Genomic DNA, 17,106 nt, shown 5'->3' with positions numbered 1-17,106 from the left:
AATGTATATATACAGTATATATACAGTAATAGCTGTGCTTGGTCCACAAAAATGAAATAAACCAAGCAAAATTAGTTACTTGTGCTGCTTCAATAAAGCAGTCCCCGTATTTTTAAGGTCAGCTATACATATCTGATTGTGACTGTATATATGATGTGTACACAGGAATCTCTTATATATACACTAAATAACATCTATGCTGTAAGAATAAAGCCTGATGTGTAGCTGTGTCACTAATAGAGATGGTCAATGAGATGGAAATAATTCTGCACTGATGCTGATTTATGCAAATGTATGCACTCCCTTTGCTGATGAAATAAAATAATTTGATATGTTGTTAAAATTTGGTTTGGTGACTACAAATTAAAGGGTACCTGAGACGGATGAAAAGTAAAGTTTTATACATACCTGGGGCTTCCTCCAGCCCCCTTCAGGCTAATCAGTCCCTCGCTGACCTCCACCACCCGGATCTTCTGCTATGAGTCCTGGTAATTCAGCCAGTCAGCGCTGTCCGGCTGCATGCCGCTCCCACAGCCAGGAACATTCTGCACCTGCGCAATAGTGCTGCACAGGTGTAGTATGCTCCTGGCGGCGGAGTGTGTGCATGCGCACTACGCCCGACTGGCTCAAGTACCTGGACTCATAGCAGAAGATCCAGGTGGTGGAGGAGGACAACGAGGGACTGATTATCCTGAAGGTGGCTGGAGGCAGCCCCAGGTATGTATAAAACTTTAATTTCATCTGTCTCAGGTTTACTTTGTTACACAGTAGTACTATACTCTACATATGCACTCCCCGGACTTATCGTTCAAATCTATCTCCCTACAGGTCGGCCATAATCAAATATCTGCCAACCCTGCCAAAATTGTGGAAACTTTCCGTACTAACCTAGAGAAACTATATAACTCACCTGACAAAGCCTCTCCTTCACAGATCAGTGAATTTTTGTCCAAAATACCTCTTCCGGCACTCCCCGCGGGACTGAGGGAATCTCTAGACAAGGAAATTACTTTAACAGAAGTTTAACAGGTAATAAAACAACTAAAGTTAAATAAACAACCAGGCCCAGATGGTTTTAGGGCAATTTACTACAAAAAATTTAACAAAATTTTGGCCCCACATTTAGTTAGCGCATTCAACAATATTCTTAAGGGTGCCCAATTTCATCAAGAAACTATTTCAGCATTCATTAGTATGATCCCCAAACCAAATACCAACTCACAAATTTGGTCTAACTACCGCCCTATCTCCCTCCTAAACTTAGACATCAAAATTTTGGCCAGGGTTTTAGCTAATCACCTAAATAACGAAATTACCACGCTCATACATAATGATCAGGTGGGCTTTATGCCCCAAAGGCAAGCTGGGGATAGTGTACGTAGATTAACCCACTTAATTCATCAGGCCCACCTTACATCTACCCCAGCAATGCTATTGGCACTAGACATTACTAAGGCCTTCGATTCGGTTGCATGGTCCTATTTACTGGCGGCGCTTCAACACTGGGGCTTTGGTGACAATATGATTTCCTGGATCAAGGCCTTATACTCCACACCTTCTGCAGCAATTGTATACCAAGGCTTTCGGTCAACCTCCTTCCATATTACACGAGGTACCCGCCAGGGGTGTCCTCTATCCCCACTACTTTTTGCTCTACTTATTGAGCCTTTAGCCATACTGATCCGAAATACCTCAGATATACAAGGCATTCAAGTAGGTAGCAGAATGCACAAACTGGCGTTATTTGCAGATGACCTTGTGATGTGCATCTCTCGCCCTTCCAAATCCTTACTCACCTTAAATAATATCCTAACACAATTCGGTAAGATTTCAGGGCTTCATATCAACCCCGCAAAATCCAAAGCATTGAACATATCTCTACCCCCGCTATTAATGCAAGCGCTTCAAGACGCTTTTGAATTTCAAGTAGAAAATTGTAAACTCCCATATTTAGGTATTTACCTTACAGGCTCTTATGATACTTTATTTCAGTATAATTACCCTTCCTTGTCTCGGGAGCTCTGTAAGATGCTGGAGTGCTGGAAGAGGTACTCAATTTCCTGGATGGGCAGGATCGCAGCTATCAAAATGACTTTCCTCCCTAAACTTTTGTATGCGTTTCGGTTACTCCCTGTCTCCGTTCCTTCTTCATTTATAGAGACTCTCCAAAACAAAATCAACAATAATGAAATACTTACTCCTGCAACGATCCAATGGGGGTCTGGGCGTCCCTGATCTAATGTTGTATTACAAAGCTGCTCAACTGGCCTCATTGACCAGTTGGCACGCTATTGCAGGAAAACCCTCGTGGGTGAGTATAGAGGAACAGGTTGTCCATCCTATCAAACTACAAAATCTTCTCTGGATATCTCCCTCTGCCCGTAATAAAATATCTAATCCTATAATTAAAAACTCGCTCGCGGTCTGGGACAGTTGCAAATACTCAGGGAAGCTAATATCCCCTCACCGCCCCCTAACTTCGTTTTTAGGCAATCCATCCTTCCCAGCTGGTTTACTGTCTCCTGCGAGTTACCAATGGTGGGCCGGAGCTAGACTGACGAGAATCTGTGATCTCACAACCGACCAAGGGATGAAATCACTGAACTATCTGAAAGAGAAACATAATCTACCTAAAGAGGAACACTTCAGATACTTGCAGATATCCCACTTTGTGAAAACTAATATACCTGATCTATCCTCTCTTTCATGTAGAACAGCTTACGAGGCCATATGTGCCACAGACCCCTTTTCCTCTGGAGTTATTTCCATGATATATAGGAATCTTTCACAAGTGAACTCAGAATGGAAACCAGAGTACATAATAAAATGGGAGAAAGAATTAGGTATTACGATAGGAAATGAAGACCTACAAGATATCTGGAATAATATTCCCCGTCTATCTGTGAATGCTGATCTGATTGAAGCTAATTATAAATTGTTATTTAGGTGGTACCTAGTTCCGCAAAGATTGTCAAAAATTAAACCAAACTCCACTCCTAGTTGCTTCAGGGGTTGCACGGCGGTTGGTACACATACCCACATCTGGTGGAAATGCAAAAAAGCAAATAGGCTGTGGATAAGGGTCTGCACATGGGCCTCATCACTGCTTAATACTCCCGTGCCCAAAAACCCAGCTCACACACTTTTAGGCCTCCCGTACCCAAATTTGACCTCCACTCAAAATGCTTTGACTAACTTTATTTTTACAGCAACAAAGTTAACAATTGCTGCTTCCTGGAACACTACATCCCTATCCTTTGATCAGGTAAAAAAGAGGCTCTGCCACATCTTATTTTTTGAGAAACTTAAAGCTAGATTGATGGATAGCGTCAAAAAGTTTGATAAGATATGGTCCCCCCTTACCAATTACATTTTAGGACCTGAGACAAGCTCCCAATTAAGACGTTACTGACACTACTTACCCGGGCTGTGGAGACAAATCCATAATCTTCATCTTATGGGGGGGATTGATGGGCCCCCCGCTCTCGCGGTCTAGACCTTCTTCTCTATACTTCTTTTTCCCTCTTCACCTCTCCTTTTCTTTTCTTTACTTACCTTAGTTAAGGAACTGACAACCTGATACGGTATAATTCTTTCTAGATCTATTGGTATTGCAATCCCCAAAATGCTTACACTCCCAGAAACCATGTTGTTACAAGCGTAGACTTTCTAGAATTGCAATAAAGATCCTGTCTTGCTGAAGGCAGGACCTCATAAGCGTTTAGTTGTACCTAGGGGGAGGTGGCCCTGCCCAGCCATTTTGGTTTGTGAATGGGCGGTCGCCATCTTTCCTAATTAAGTGGTTAAAAACATACTACCATTCAGCCTTTCCAAAGACTGATTTATTCGGTTAGGGGTTGCTTTCTATACTCCAATTCTCCGATCCTTGTTCTACACTTCTCACAGGCTACCACAGTTTCAAGACTCATGTTGTCATGTTATTATGTTATTACTTTATTAATTTGCACTGTATTCACAGTACCTGATGTTGTAAACAGCAATGTACTTCATGGATCATTACTGTAACTGTAATGTCACTCTGGTACTAGGTTAAAACCAATAAAATTATTGAAACATATGCACTCCCCACAGAGCTGCAGGGAATCCACTGAGAATGCTATGCACATTGAACACAGAGGTGTTGTCTGTCACCCATAAACCTTGTTCAGATTGTGCATGAAGAATGTGTAATAGAGGAAGAATCTCCTCATTCCCCTGCAGAGTACCTGCACATCATTCTTCCATGTACCCACACTTACATTGCCTAGGGCCTGATAGATGTTCTTTGTTCCGGTTTGTACCTTTTACAAGTACTCTTACCAAGGACTAGTTTTAGTCTAAAGGGAATAAATATAGTAGTCTACATATCCTTCTCACTTCAGTTGTCTTGTAAAATTCCTAAGCGTTGGCAGTTAAGAGACGAATTTCATGTTACATACTTTTAATCAACAAAATTGTAATATGCAAATTAGAGGAGTCTGAGTCGAGGAGTCGGAGGAATCCTAAACTGAGGAGTCGGAGTCGGTGGATTTTTGGACCAACTCCACAGCCCTGATAAAAACGCATGAATTGATGCAGAATCCAGGTAGCAATTTATGAAAAAAAAAAAAGCCCGTTTTAGGCCCGGTTTACACTTGCAATTAAGTGGCAAACGGATCTTCCGTTCCATATCCCCACATCCTCCCTAGCCCCCCACACCCAAGTGGATTTTGCTGTCTAGAAAGGTCTGCTGAAACGTTCAGTTTTCCATGTTCCGTTTCCATTTCGCTGGGCTCAGCGATCCAGAAAAATTGCTGCAGAAGGAAACTTGTGGTCCGTTGAGAGGATTGTGTGGAACGGATCTGTTCGAACTGACGGATGTGAACGGATCCATAGGTTAACATTAGATCCATTTGCATCCGTTCCGATCCGTCCCCTTAAGGTCTGGGAACGGACCATTTTTAGCGCTAACGTGAACCAGGCCTAAATATGCAACCAGCTGTGTTTAATACTACATGATTCAGACTATGCTTCATTACTTCCAATGTGGTGGATGGAACATACCTACCTCAGTTTTCTCCTTGTGCAGTTGTTTCAGGAACTCGGAAGAAAAAGTAGTGGGATGTGGGTGTCAAAAACACCCTCTAGTGAAAAGATACCGGAGACAAAAGTGGGAGCCCAATAGTGTAGTATGTCAAAAACAATTGAACGTAATAAAAGTAAGACACTACTCACAAAGGTGGGTTGCAGAGGGGCAACCGACCACAGGAAGCAGGTGGAGACAACAAACCCGACTCCACTCGGGGTGGTCCCTAGGGACCTGGATGCGGTCGCTCTCCTTGGTAAAAGAAAGGGGACAGATATCCGCCGTGGTCGAAGCCACGTGTGGTCTGTACCCACCCCTCAGACGGGTGAGGTAAGGGGGTATGATTGCACAATAAGGGTATAAGAGGCGCCCTGGTGTAATAAAAGCATCTAAAAACAGTTTAAAAACGGGAAATAAATTTGAGGTAGCTTACCTCAGTGACGAAAAAATCTTTGTATTTTACAAAGGTTTTTATTAGTAGCACAGGCAACGCGTTTCGCGGGTCAGAGCCCGCTTCCTCAGGCCAATAACAGTGCCTACTTTTACTGATGTAGGCACTGTTATTGGCCTGAGGAAGCGGGCTCTGACCCGCGAAACGCGTTGCCTGTGCTACTAATAAAAACCTTTGTAAAATACAAAGATTTTTTTCGTCACTGATGTAAGCTACCTCAAATTTATTTCCCGTTTTTAAACTGTTTTTAGATGCTTTTATTACACCAGGGCGCCTCTTATACCCTTATTGTCGGAAGAAAAAGCTTACTGCAGAAATCCCTAGGTTTCATTTAATCTGCATGCACACAGTCAAAAGTTGTGAACAGAAGTTTGGAATTTCTTTTAGATGTAAGCAGTCCAGACATACCAAGGTACCATCTCTGCTTAGAACCAAGTTCCTGTCACACTTGTGTTACTGAACTGAGAGTGATGCAACAAGAGACATTTGTAAAAAATGATTAAAAGTATACAGTGTTCCGGAGAGATGTGTTCTTTATTTTTAGGCTTATAGCACATGGGGAAATTCTTTGGTAGTGCTGTAGTCGCTATGAAGAAACAGCGCAAAGGCATCTACATGACAATTTTGCTCCAACACTAAATGGTACACTGGCCATTTTATTTGCGTCGGTGATGGATTTCATATGGATTATATTACATGACGTGTCGCATTGGCATTACTGCTGAACCTATAGAACTAACTTGCCTAATCTCCATGCTCCCATCCAAAAACTGACTAAGCATTACCTTATACTCATACTGTGCTGTGTGATCTGGTTTTCTTGTATTCCTGTATTGTCATATTGCTGTATGTGACCCCTAAATATTGTCTGTAACCTAAATTAATGTCCAGCGCTGCATAATATGTTGGCGCTTCATAAATATAATAAATAATAATAATAACTAAAAATACTGCATATTTCTATTCATTGTGGGTGGCTTAAAATATTGCATAATACAATCATATGGTATACAACTATTAGCATACCTATTCAGTAAATTTCTAAATTTATGAGGACTGCACCAATATGTTTCAGAGAATCCAAACTTTTGTTAAAAATAAAGACATGCATCGATACACAAATCATTGAAAATGACTGCAAATTAATTTTCCATTTCAGCTCAAAATGTATTTCCTAAATATCCTTATAATCGTAGAATTTCATAGAAAAAAAAAAAAAAAAAGTCCTCAAGCAATAATAAAATGACAAAGACCTGGATTTTATCACTGTGTGAGAAGTGAGGGCTGGCTCACGCTCGGCGCTTTGCTCGCGATCACGTTTGGCTCCATAATCACGATTTGCGGGCAAATTCTCACGATTCAGTGCGATCTGGGATTCCCTTTCAATAGAACGAGAATCACTGCGCAATCGCCCCCCTCCCCCCCCCCCTGAAATGCTTGATCAACACTGCTGTGTGAAGGTAACCGAAACTCATATCTTTGCTACTAATGTTCTGTTTCTTAGCTGTACTACACATACTATCATAAGTTTATTTTTACTTCAGATTCCTTTTAATTCTGTACATTTACTTCAAAGAAGGACTAGGAGCCAAATGTTCATCTCACTGTCACTTTAGGTAACCTTGAGGCTGGTTTCACACTGCAAACTGGAGGTAACTGGCGGCCCGCTGCACTACCAAAAACAGGCCTTCAGGGAATGCTACGTTAGTACACGGTGTTCCTTGTCTGGCCACCAGCCAAGCAGGAAGTTACGTGCGCTTGCAGTCACTTGCTGCTTCGGGTATGTAGAAGCAGATTGTAAAAATACGCTTCTGCGCATGTGCCCCGCAACACCAACTTTTTATAAAAAACCCTGCGTCGCCATAGAGTAACATGACTTCTGGGCCGACGCAGATCACCACGGATCCCGCATGGTAACGTAGTTCTGCTCTAGCGTTAATTTTGGCACTTCCGGTGCAGCATATTGTAACGGGGGATATATGAACTTCCCCATAGAGACTTTCATTAGGCTGCGGTAGCAGTGCGACAATTTATCGCACCGTGCCAGTGTGAAAGGGGCCTGAGGCTAATGATCAAGATTTCACAAGTAATAAAAATTATACAGAACGGTTTCAATTAAAATGCAACCAGCTCTTATTCTTTGTGCTGCTACAGTGTAGGAACAAAAACATGCATCTCTCTATAACTTGGCTAATAGCAATAAACATTAACACATTATAAAGTACCACTCATCAAGTGTAGTTTTCCAGTCTGAATTTATTTAAAAAAGCCAATCATCAAATACTTTTGAGATTTAGCTTACAAACGTAACCAGTTGCTCTTCTGGTGCAATTTGTTGATTTTTGGAAATAAACCCTTTTCAAAAACCAAGAATTTAAGAATAAACCAGGATTATTTCTATAAAGAAGAACTTTGATTTATAGCAAATGGCAGCAGGATTAATTGTGCACTCTAATTTTAAGTAACAAACGTTTCATAGCAATCTAGATGTTTACTGGCAGTGAGAAAACATATTGGAAGGCACACATTTCCTCCCACATTGGAGTTAATACTCTGATACTTTTTCCTTTATCACTTTCCCTATGAACATACTTCTCAAAGTTTATACCATTTCCGCAAAAGTCATTTTAAGTTAAATTTCAATTTTCAGATGCTGAATGAATGTGATCAGTGTTGAATAGCAAAATATTGCACATTGACACGCAAGAGTACTTCCAGGCAAATAAATTTCAGCAATAAATTAAGCTGCACTAACAGCCAGGTGTTGCACTTGTATCTACTACTGGGGTTCTTGTATGGAAGAGAAACTTTTGCTGTACAAGGTTGGAGTTTTTAACAAGAAACTGGCTACGGACAGCATAAACCTACGTATTGTAGATACAAAGTAACCCTTGTATTTGTTCACTGGGAATTGTAGTTCTTAACATTGCCAATTCAGCAGCTTTTAATGAAGGAAAAATAAAAAAATAAAAAAATGATTCCATGAATGCAGGTTTACCTTTGTACAGTTGTATGAGGATGTATACATTGGGCATACAAAAGTACCAGTACAAAATACTCTCTCATTCAGGTCATAAATAAGAAAGCCTCTTCAATGAGATGGGAAATTAAAACAAGAACATTTTCCGCAGCGTGTGTCATGGTATTCTGCATTGTAAAAATATGGCTTAAAATAAATTGACTATTAAAATAAACAAGCATAAGACAGAAACAATGTATTATGGTCCCTGTGCCCTTGTCCGGTAATGTTACCCTTGCTAATGGTTGTTGAGGGTGGTGGGGAAGAGGGGAGGAGAAAAAAAAAAGACCAGAAAGAAAAAAAATACTCTGTAAATGTTGTCAGATCACAGTTAGCAATCAATAATCAAGTCATATTTAGGTCCGTATCTAAGCATCCTGGAATCAGGATTTAAACAGCTGCTGTGATGACATCTTTGCACAAATGTGAAAATTTAATAAATAAACCTAACATACCAAACCCAGATTCTCAGTTTAAGTGAAACGACTGTAAGCACCTTCTGAAGGTGTTACAAGTATTCACTTTCTTTAGCAAAGTCCTTGGCAGATCAGAAAAATATAACTTTGATATTTTTTACACTGTCTGTTAACTGATAAAAGTCAATGGATCCATCAATATGTGAACGGTCGTGCCCTGGTGATCCCACGCGCAGTATTATCCTACAGAAGACAATGTCAAGTATGATCCTTCATGTATATTGTTCACAATTAAGGTTTTCCCTTAGGGAAGGCTTGCAATAAGTTTCCATCGCAGGAGCTCTGAATAAACAAATTTTTGGTCACAACTCATCTTTCTCCATCAGTTCAAATGCTTCAATGTCTTCTTTCCAATCCGCCAGTATAGACTCAATAGGATGAACTTTATTGTCCCACTGCTCATTACTAGATTCTTCTGGAGGCTGGGTCTTATCTCCAGAGCTCTGTGTGTCTTCATGGAGGGGGGGTTCTTTTTCTTCAGCGTCAACTTCATCTTTAAGATGAACAGAATTGTCACTGTTAGGGGGCTGGGGATCGTCAGACTGGGGGACTGACAATTTAGTTTCCTCCTCAGAGTTCTGAGTATTTAGTATATTCTGTTGAGTCAAGAGAGTTTCTGATAGAATTTCTTTTTGTGAATAATTTTCTGCAGATTTCTGCTCTGCACTTTCTCCATCCAAACCTGAATGAAACAAACAAAAAAAAATCTTGTTTAATGCAAATCACTTCCTCTCAGTAACCACTAAGACAAATATTAAAATCCATAAGAAAGCTTACAAGAACCCTGCTGATGCGCAGCTTGCTGCTAACTGGCTTCCCAAGTGACTTTTTTCCCTTCATCCATTATTAGACAAGACGATATGGGTGTACCATGACACATCCAAAACAAGTGTTATTCATAGACCTAAGTTTTGTCTCTCTTGCTGCATTGAACCTTTTGGGACTGAACCTGAAGGGGAGATAATCTGCTGAGTGGTCAGACTCAGATACACTGAGGCAGATGGCTGGAAAACAGGAGTGAAGTGTGCTGCTTCTAATCTATTTATGGAATTTACTTCTGTTTAATTTCTATTAATCAGCAACTAAGAAGAAAACTTTTTTTCATAAATAAAAACCAGGAATGTAGTGGAAGTAGCTGAATACAGTGCCATCGTTTCTTCAATAAGCTAAGCAGAGCATACTGCTCTACTGCTCTCTAACAGCTTGATTGACACATCATTTCCCCATCCTCAGCCACAACCCATACTGGTATGAGCAGCTGTTTGTGGTGAATAGCAGCACCTAGCAGCAGCGTGTAGTATCTTCCTGAAGGTAAAGGGAGAGTGAGGAATGGCATGACCCAAGCAGATGTCCCCTAGCCTCATGGGTTACACTGCTACTCAATGTGCTGCAAGTGCTCTGAATTTATTCCACAGCAAAAGAAGAACGTAACGGAAAATAACTTCATAAATAATTTTTTTTTTTACAATATTTATGTTTAAATGAATTCATCATTGTTAAACCATTGTAAAATCTTACCTCACCCTGCTTAACATTCTTAAATGTATCAGTAAAGCTGGCATCTTTACAGTTGGCAAGATGAACCACTGTGGGATGATTTATTTTCCCTCAGTTTGGACGAAGGCTTAAAAGCCAAAAGCATACTCTTATTTATCTGTAAGTTGGTATCATCCTGATTCAAAACTTCCTTATTTTCCCTTTGGGCGATCAGCTAACAAACCTTGCTCACTGCACTGAGTGCTCTGGGGCAGAAGACTGCATGAGCATGATAACATAGCCTAAGTTAATCATCACTGAAAGGGTGGGGATATAGATATAGATATATATATATATATATATATATATATATATATATATATATATATATATATATATATATATATATATATATAATTTTTGAAGCTGAAACCAGAAAAGTTAACATACAAATTGATATCCTGATTATATCTTAAACAGAGGCATTGACATAAGCTGTACTGTAATTTTTTTTGTGTTTGGGCCAATGCCTTTTGCAGTACATCACAGGCCCCCAGTCACCCCCCCCCCCCCCTTTCCCCTATACAGAACTAGCCACACAGCAAAGCCAAAACTAAATAGTGTTCACACTTTAGATATTCCACACCCAAAACAATTGTTTGTGATCATTTTGTTTGATAAGCTAAAGTGTATACAGGTGTCCCCTGACAAAGCTGGCCTTCCTAGCAGTGATCCATGCCCTTGCTCATCTCCTTCATCCTTCTTCATAAAACAGAGCACATTGCTTAGCCGGAAGTCAAAAAGCAGGTCTGTACAGCAAATGCTTCAAAACGGACACCAATAATGTCAGTTTAGAAAATGATTTCTAAACATGCCATGCATGCCTGAAGTGAGAGGAATATAGAGGGTGATACTTATTTTTAAACAATACAAATTATCTGGCAGTCCTCTTCCTAGAAGTTGTTTTCCCCCACTGCCTCTTGGGTAGTGAATAAATGGTTCTGAATTGGGTGGTTTGGAAGCGTGCAAGCCCAAGTGCAAATGCTCGTGCACAGCCACTTTCTGGAGAATACTCAACTGACAGGCAAGACAAATATTAAAGAGGTTAGGAGGTACAAACATTAAAGAGGTACAGGGAACAATAGGCAGCATGAAAAATTTCTGGAGTAAATGTATTTTTTTTAGCTTCAGGTTACTTTAAGTCTGTGCAAACTATAGATTGTGCCTCTACATGGCTAAGGACTCTTCCTCATAAGGACATAATTTAATCATCTAAAAAACGTCAACAAGAATCTATAATAATATCTGAATCCGTTCACTAGGTTAGTTTTTGGCAATATTTTTCTCGAATGCAGGAAAATGAACTGCACACAATGTTTGTAGTATAGGCTTAGAAAATGATGTTTAACCCTTCAGCAGCCAATTTATTTAGAGGCTTGCAAGTGCTTCAGGCCAAATTATTTTAGCACTTTATTTCTTATTTGTTACATTTCCTTACTTCTAATTAATACTGCTGTAATGTGTATTTATGGCCACTTGTCACTTGGGGCAGTGACATCAAAGCATTCTAAGCATTCACAGCACATGAGTTCTGGCAACTGAGGTCAAAAGTAGTGCACATATCTCAAACGAGTTAACTCTTTTTTTTTTTAAGTTTTTGATCCAACTGTTAAAGGACTTATGAGGCCAAATTCGTTAAAAAGGTGAAGTACCTGCAAGATATTTAAATGCACGGAGGACGCCGTCCGCGCCCTCCGTGCAGTTCCGCCGGGTCCCCTTCCTGAAAGCACCCCCCCGTGCCGCTGGCGACCCCACAGGCCGGGTCAGGCTTTCATGCAGCTCCTAAGATGGCCGTCGGAGCTGGCCGCGGCTGCGCAGTCCGCATTGCCGCGAGTGCGGCTGCGCAGCTCTAGGGCCAACCCTCCGAACCACGCACTGTAGCGTGGATCGGAGGGGTTGGCCCTAGAGCTGCGCAGCCGCACTCGCGGCAATGCGGACTGCGCAGCCGCGGCCAGCTCCGGAGCGGCATGAAAGCCCGACCCGGCCGACCCGGGACCCAGCGGAACTGCACGGAGGGTGCGGACGGCGTCCTCCGTGCATTTAAACATCTTGCAGGTACTTCACTTTTTTAACGAATTTGGCCTCGTAAGTCCTTTAAGAACTAACTTCTCTGACAATACAGTACATGCAACACTTGCACTGCTTTTAAAAAGACAGATATGGGTGGTCACAAAAAAGGAAGGCTTTTTTGTTGTTGTTTGTTTAAAATGAATTGTGTTTACAATTCAGTGAAACACTGGCTGAAGATAGAGAAAAATAAAATTTTTTATTTTCCCCAAAATATTTTATCAACAGGATCTTATTTGAGGAGTTAAAAGTTTTAAACATGTTCATCTTGATTTCTCTGATGAAAAATGATGGGTTTTCATTTGGACACTTGGTATTGTATATAAAGAGCTATAAATACTGTTAAATAGGCTTAATTTACAATGCCACCCCACCAAATGCACTAACACAGAGGCGCTTTACTTTGTACTAGACCTGCATGAGTTTTATGCTCCGTTCATAGTCTCAGGACGCGGGATTTGCCTACAAAACCCGTCGCACTTTTTAGAGTATGTAAATAAATATTTGGTTGAACTTGATCAACAGTTGGTTGTGTCTATCCGGAGGAGGGAAATCAACCTCAGTCTCCCCGGATTTTTGAACTTTTTAATGACTTATCCTTTTGGCGCCTCTGTTTGCCTGTACATGGTCTAAGTCCACCCTTGGTAGACGAGAGTTGCCCCCTTTTTTCCGATCTATAGAGAGTGACTTTTTAATCCCGAGTGGGGACAGATCTAATCTCCCCACTTGCCTTTACAGTGGTTGCCTGGAAGGTAACCCTGGTTTGTGAGTATTAATATTATATACTTACTTGTCACACCCATATTACCAGTACATACTACACTTTATTGGGCTCTAGGTGTGTTTCTTTCTGCAATACCAGTTGCCTGGCTAACCTGCTGATCCTCTGCCTCGAATACTTTTAGCCATAGACCATGAACAATTATATGCAGATCAGGTGTCTCTGACATTATGGTCAGATCTGACAAGATTAACTGCATATTTGTTTCTGGTGTCATTCAGACACCACTGCAGCCAAATTGATCAACAGGGCTGCCAGGCAACTGGTATGGTTTAAAAGGAAATAAATACGGCAGCCTCCATATTCTTCTCATTTCAGTTGTCCTTTAATCCTTTTCAGAAGTTACATAGGCACTCATGTACATTTATCTGGGCCTTGCTGAAACGAATATAAGGACATCTAGAGCATGTTCTATTGATACTCCATGTAGTGCAGATGCTGGATTTTGCTGACTGGAGAAAGATCTTTTCTTGTACCTTGTCAAAACATTGATTTTAGCCAATGAATCTTTGAGTTTGATGAATGGTGTTTAGTCTGAATCTCATGTCCCCCAATGATAAAGGAATCCCATAACTGACAGTCCAGCTGTATGACTTCATTATGACTGCCTAATGAAGATCTTTTTTTATGGATTTTTGAATACATTTTTGAAACCATGAATAAGACATTTTATAGTGAATACAGAAGTTAAAACATCCCCATCAATTAGAAATGCTACTTACAGCCATCAATTATGTCGTTTGGGATCATTTTACCTTTAAAAATTGTTGCTGGAATTCCATGGGTAGCACAAGTAAAGAATGAAAAATGCAAGGTTAACATATTTTTACTTCTTATTACAAACCAATATATGTGCTTACCTGACGTAGGTTTGTATTTTTTAAAAAATTCATTTAAATGAAAAGGTGTGGTTAGAAAACCCCCATTGCTTAATTTAGCAAGTTTTGCAAATTTTCACATAATTCTATGCAAGTTTTTGTGAGTTTTCACATGTATCTAGCGTAATGAGAAATCATTAACACAAATCATTTTTCCCCCACAAATGCATGCGGAAAATTGCATGATATGGAAACTTCGGTGTCCCATACACATAGCTGTACATTTTTCTGGTGTGAAAAAACTCAATGATTTGCAGGATGTGGAAATGCATGTGGTGGCTGGATAGTGTTTTGCCTGACACAGGAGACCTGGGTTCGAATCTCAGCTCTGCCTGTTCAGTACGCCTGCACCTATTCAGTAGGAGACCTTGGGCAAGTCTCCCTAACACTGCTACTGCCTATAGAGCGCGCCCTAGTGGCTGAAGCTCTGGCGCTTTGAGTCCGCCAGGAGAAAAGCATGATATAAATGTTCTCTGTTTGTTGTGTAATTTAAAGGACAACGGAGGTGACATGATGAGACAGCCGTGTATGTACTGTGCCAAGCACACAAAACTAGGCTTTCCTTTTTTTCCCTTTCTCTGTCTGAAAAAGTAAAACATTAAGTATTCAAGTGACAGTTTCTGCCCAGGTCGGGACCAGCTCAGACTATAGCATAACCCTCATTGATAAGTAATTACCGCTATAAAACACTTTGCTGTTAGTAAACGGCTTCTGAGAGCAGATATCTAGATTTAAATATAAAATAAAACTCTGGGTTATCTAAAAAAAGTTATTTTTAGGAGACTGAGGATAGATACAATTGTTTTTATCATAAGTTTATTTTCACCTCGGAAGTCCATCAAGCATTTGAATTAAGTTTTGAAATGAAATGTTTGTGGAACAATCTATTTTAAAAAAAATGCTGAATTAAGGTTCAATCAAAGGGAGTCTGAAGCGTTTTTCAAAATAAAAAACAGATACTCACCTAAGGAGAGAGAAGGCTCTGGGTCCTATAGAGCCTTTCCGTTCTCCTCCTGGTGTCTGCATTCCCCTGCAGGCTCCCCCGTCAGCAGTCCATGACCAATTGGTTGTGGACTGCTTTCTTTCGGGTTGGGGAGACTTCGGCAGTCTTCGGAAGCACTAGGGCTTCCAAAGACAGGCCGCTCCGTACTGGACACGCGCGAGCACCCTCTCTCGCACAGGCACAGTACAGAGCCGCCCAAGCACTTCCGAAGACTGCAGAAGTCTTCCGCAGCATGGGATTCAAACGGAGGAGACTGCAGGGGAATGAGGAGACCGGCATGAGAACGGGAAGGCTCTGTAGGACCCAGAGCCTTCCCTCTACTTAGGTGAGTATCGTTTTTTTTTATTTTTTAAACCGCTACAGACTCCCTTTAAATGCAATTTCAAAATTTGTAAGGAAAAGTATTTTATATAAATGAACCTGTAGCATGACCCATCACCAAAGACCTGGCTCACTGACCCAGCACCCTCCACTTCAATACTAAGTACCACTCTGACAGCTTCTTAGTGATTCTAGGACAAGAGCAAGCTAAGTGGAATAACTGGCTATGCTGTCAAACTAAGGCATAATGTCTTCATTACAGGAACCTTTCATAGCACAAATTGTGAACTTCCCCTTTTTAAGTAACAATTCAATTAGATTTAAATTAGCAAGTACACATAACACACACAGCCAGCCTATGTGTACTAGTTACCTCTGTCTTTGGCCTTGTCAGACAAAAGAACTTCTACTTCTTGGTATTCTCGGATGGCATCAAGGATGATGTTTCCTTCTTTGCTGAACAAAAACAGCATGGGAATAGTTATGTCATCTGTGTTCTTCCCATCACCGGCCATTTGGAACAGAGGAGCAGTGTCACTGCTGCTGCCATCATTGTCATCTGTAAAACAGGCATGCATAACATTCTTTGAAAAATGAAATTAATATTGCGAACAAAGCTGCCATTTGGTTTGATTCTGAATGCATCTGGTGTTGTGCAGGGCACTGTTCACTGGATCCATAATTTTGTATGGACCCTTTCTGACATGGTGGTTGTGGTACTATGGTTTGTGGTACAATGCAACTCTGCATATTTTTTTCCAGACAACTTGTGCATTGCTATTAACATAAATGGAATAGATCTACACCTAAACTGCAACAAAACTCCTATGCACTGAACTGAATGCACACCTTAGTGCATTTCATTTGTGTGTCTTTAGTAAAGCCACATCGGCAATGCGGGGTTCAGAACCCGTACACATGCGTTCAGCACCATTTCACACGAAACAACAGGCCGGACAGCATTTCAATTAATTTTGAGATTTTTCTCCTTCCAAGCTGGAAGGAGGAAGTACTGTACTTAAAATGAAACGCACCCGTCCTGCGGTTCTGTGCTAAAATAGTGCTGAATGTGTGTATTCGAGTTCAAACTACACAAATTCCGAGTGCGAGGGGATTGCGATAGCAGTCGGTAGGTGTGCCGGAAGTATGCAGTTTTAGACACACGTGACTTATTTTTTTTATAAATTATAAAATATATATATATATATATATATATATATATATATATATATATATATATAAATATATATATATATATAGATAGATACATAGATAGATAGAGATTATATATATATATATATATATATAGATAGATATAGATATAGATATAATATATGTATATAGATAGATAGATACAGAGAAAATATATATATATATATATATATATATATATATAGATAGATAGATAGATAGATAGATAGATAGATAGATAGATAGATAGATAGATAGATAGATAGATATAGATATATAGATAGATATATATAGAGAGAGAGAACTAGAGAGAGAGGG

General features: G+C 40.3%; 1 protein-coding gene across 2 annotated transcripts in view; it reads right to left on the bottom strand.

Annotated features, from left to right (window-relative positions):
- Positions 1-7,738: 7,738 nt before the first annotated feature.
- The window catches only part of EDEM3 (ER degradation enhancing alpha-mannosidase like protein 3), a 104,630-nt gene continuing 95,262 nt past the window's right edge, over positions 7,739-17,106 (bottom strand). The window contains exons 19-21 of one of the 2 annotated variants that reach the window (XM_068240121.1): positions 15,971-16,156; positions 14,118-14,165; positions 7,739-9,693 (exon numbers count right to left, since the gene is read on the bottom strand). In XM_068240121.1, coding sequence (XP_068096222.1) covers positions 9,314-9,693; positions 14,118-14,165; positions 15,971-16,156 — 614 coding nt within the window. In that variant the 3' untranslated portion in view covers positions 7,739-9,313. The remainder of the gene's footprint in view (positions 9,694-14,117; positions 14,166-15,970; positions 16,157-17,106) is intronic. The other variant, XM_068240122.1, reaches the window with a different exon arrangement.

The sequence above is a fragment of the Hyperolius riggenbachi genome, chromosome 6 (genome assembly GCF_040937935.1).
Source record: "Hyperolius riggenbachi isolate aHypRig1 chromosome 6, aHypRig1.pri, whole genome shotgun sequence".
Lineage (NCBI taxonomy): Eukaryota > Metazoa > Chordata > Amphibia > Anura > Hyperoliidae > Hyperolius > Hyperolius riggenbachi.
This window is presented reverse-complemented; position numbering and strand designations above follow the sequence as displayed.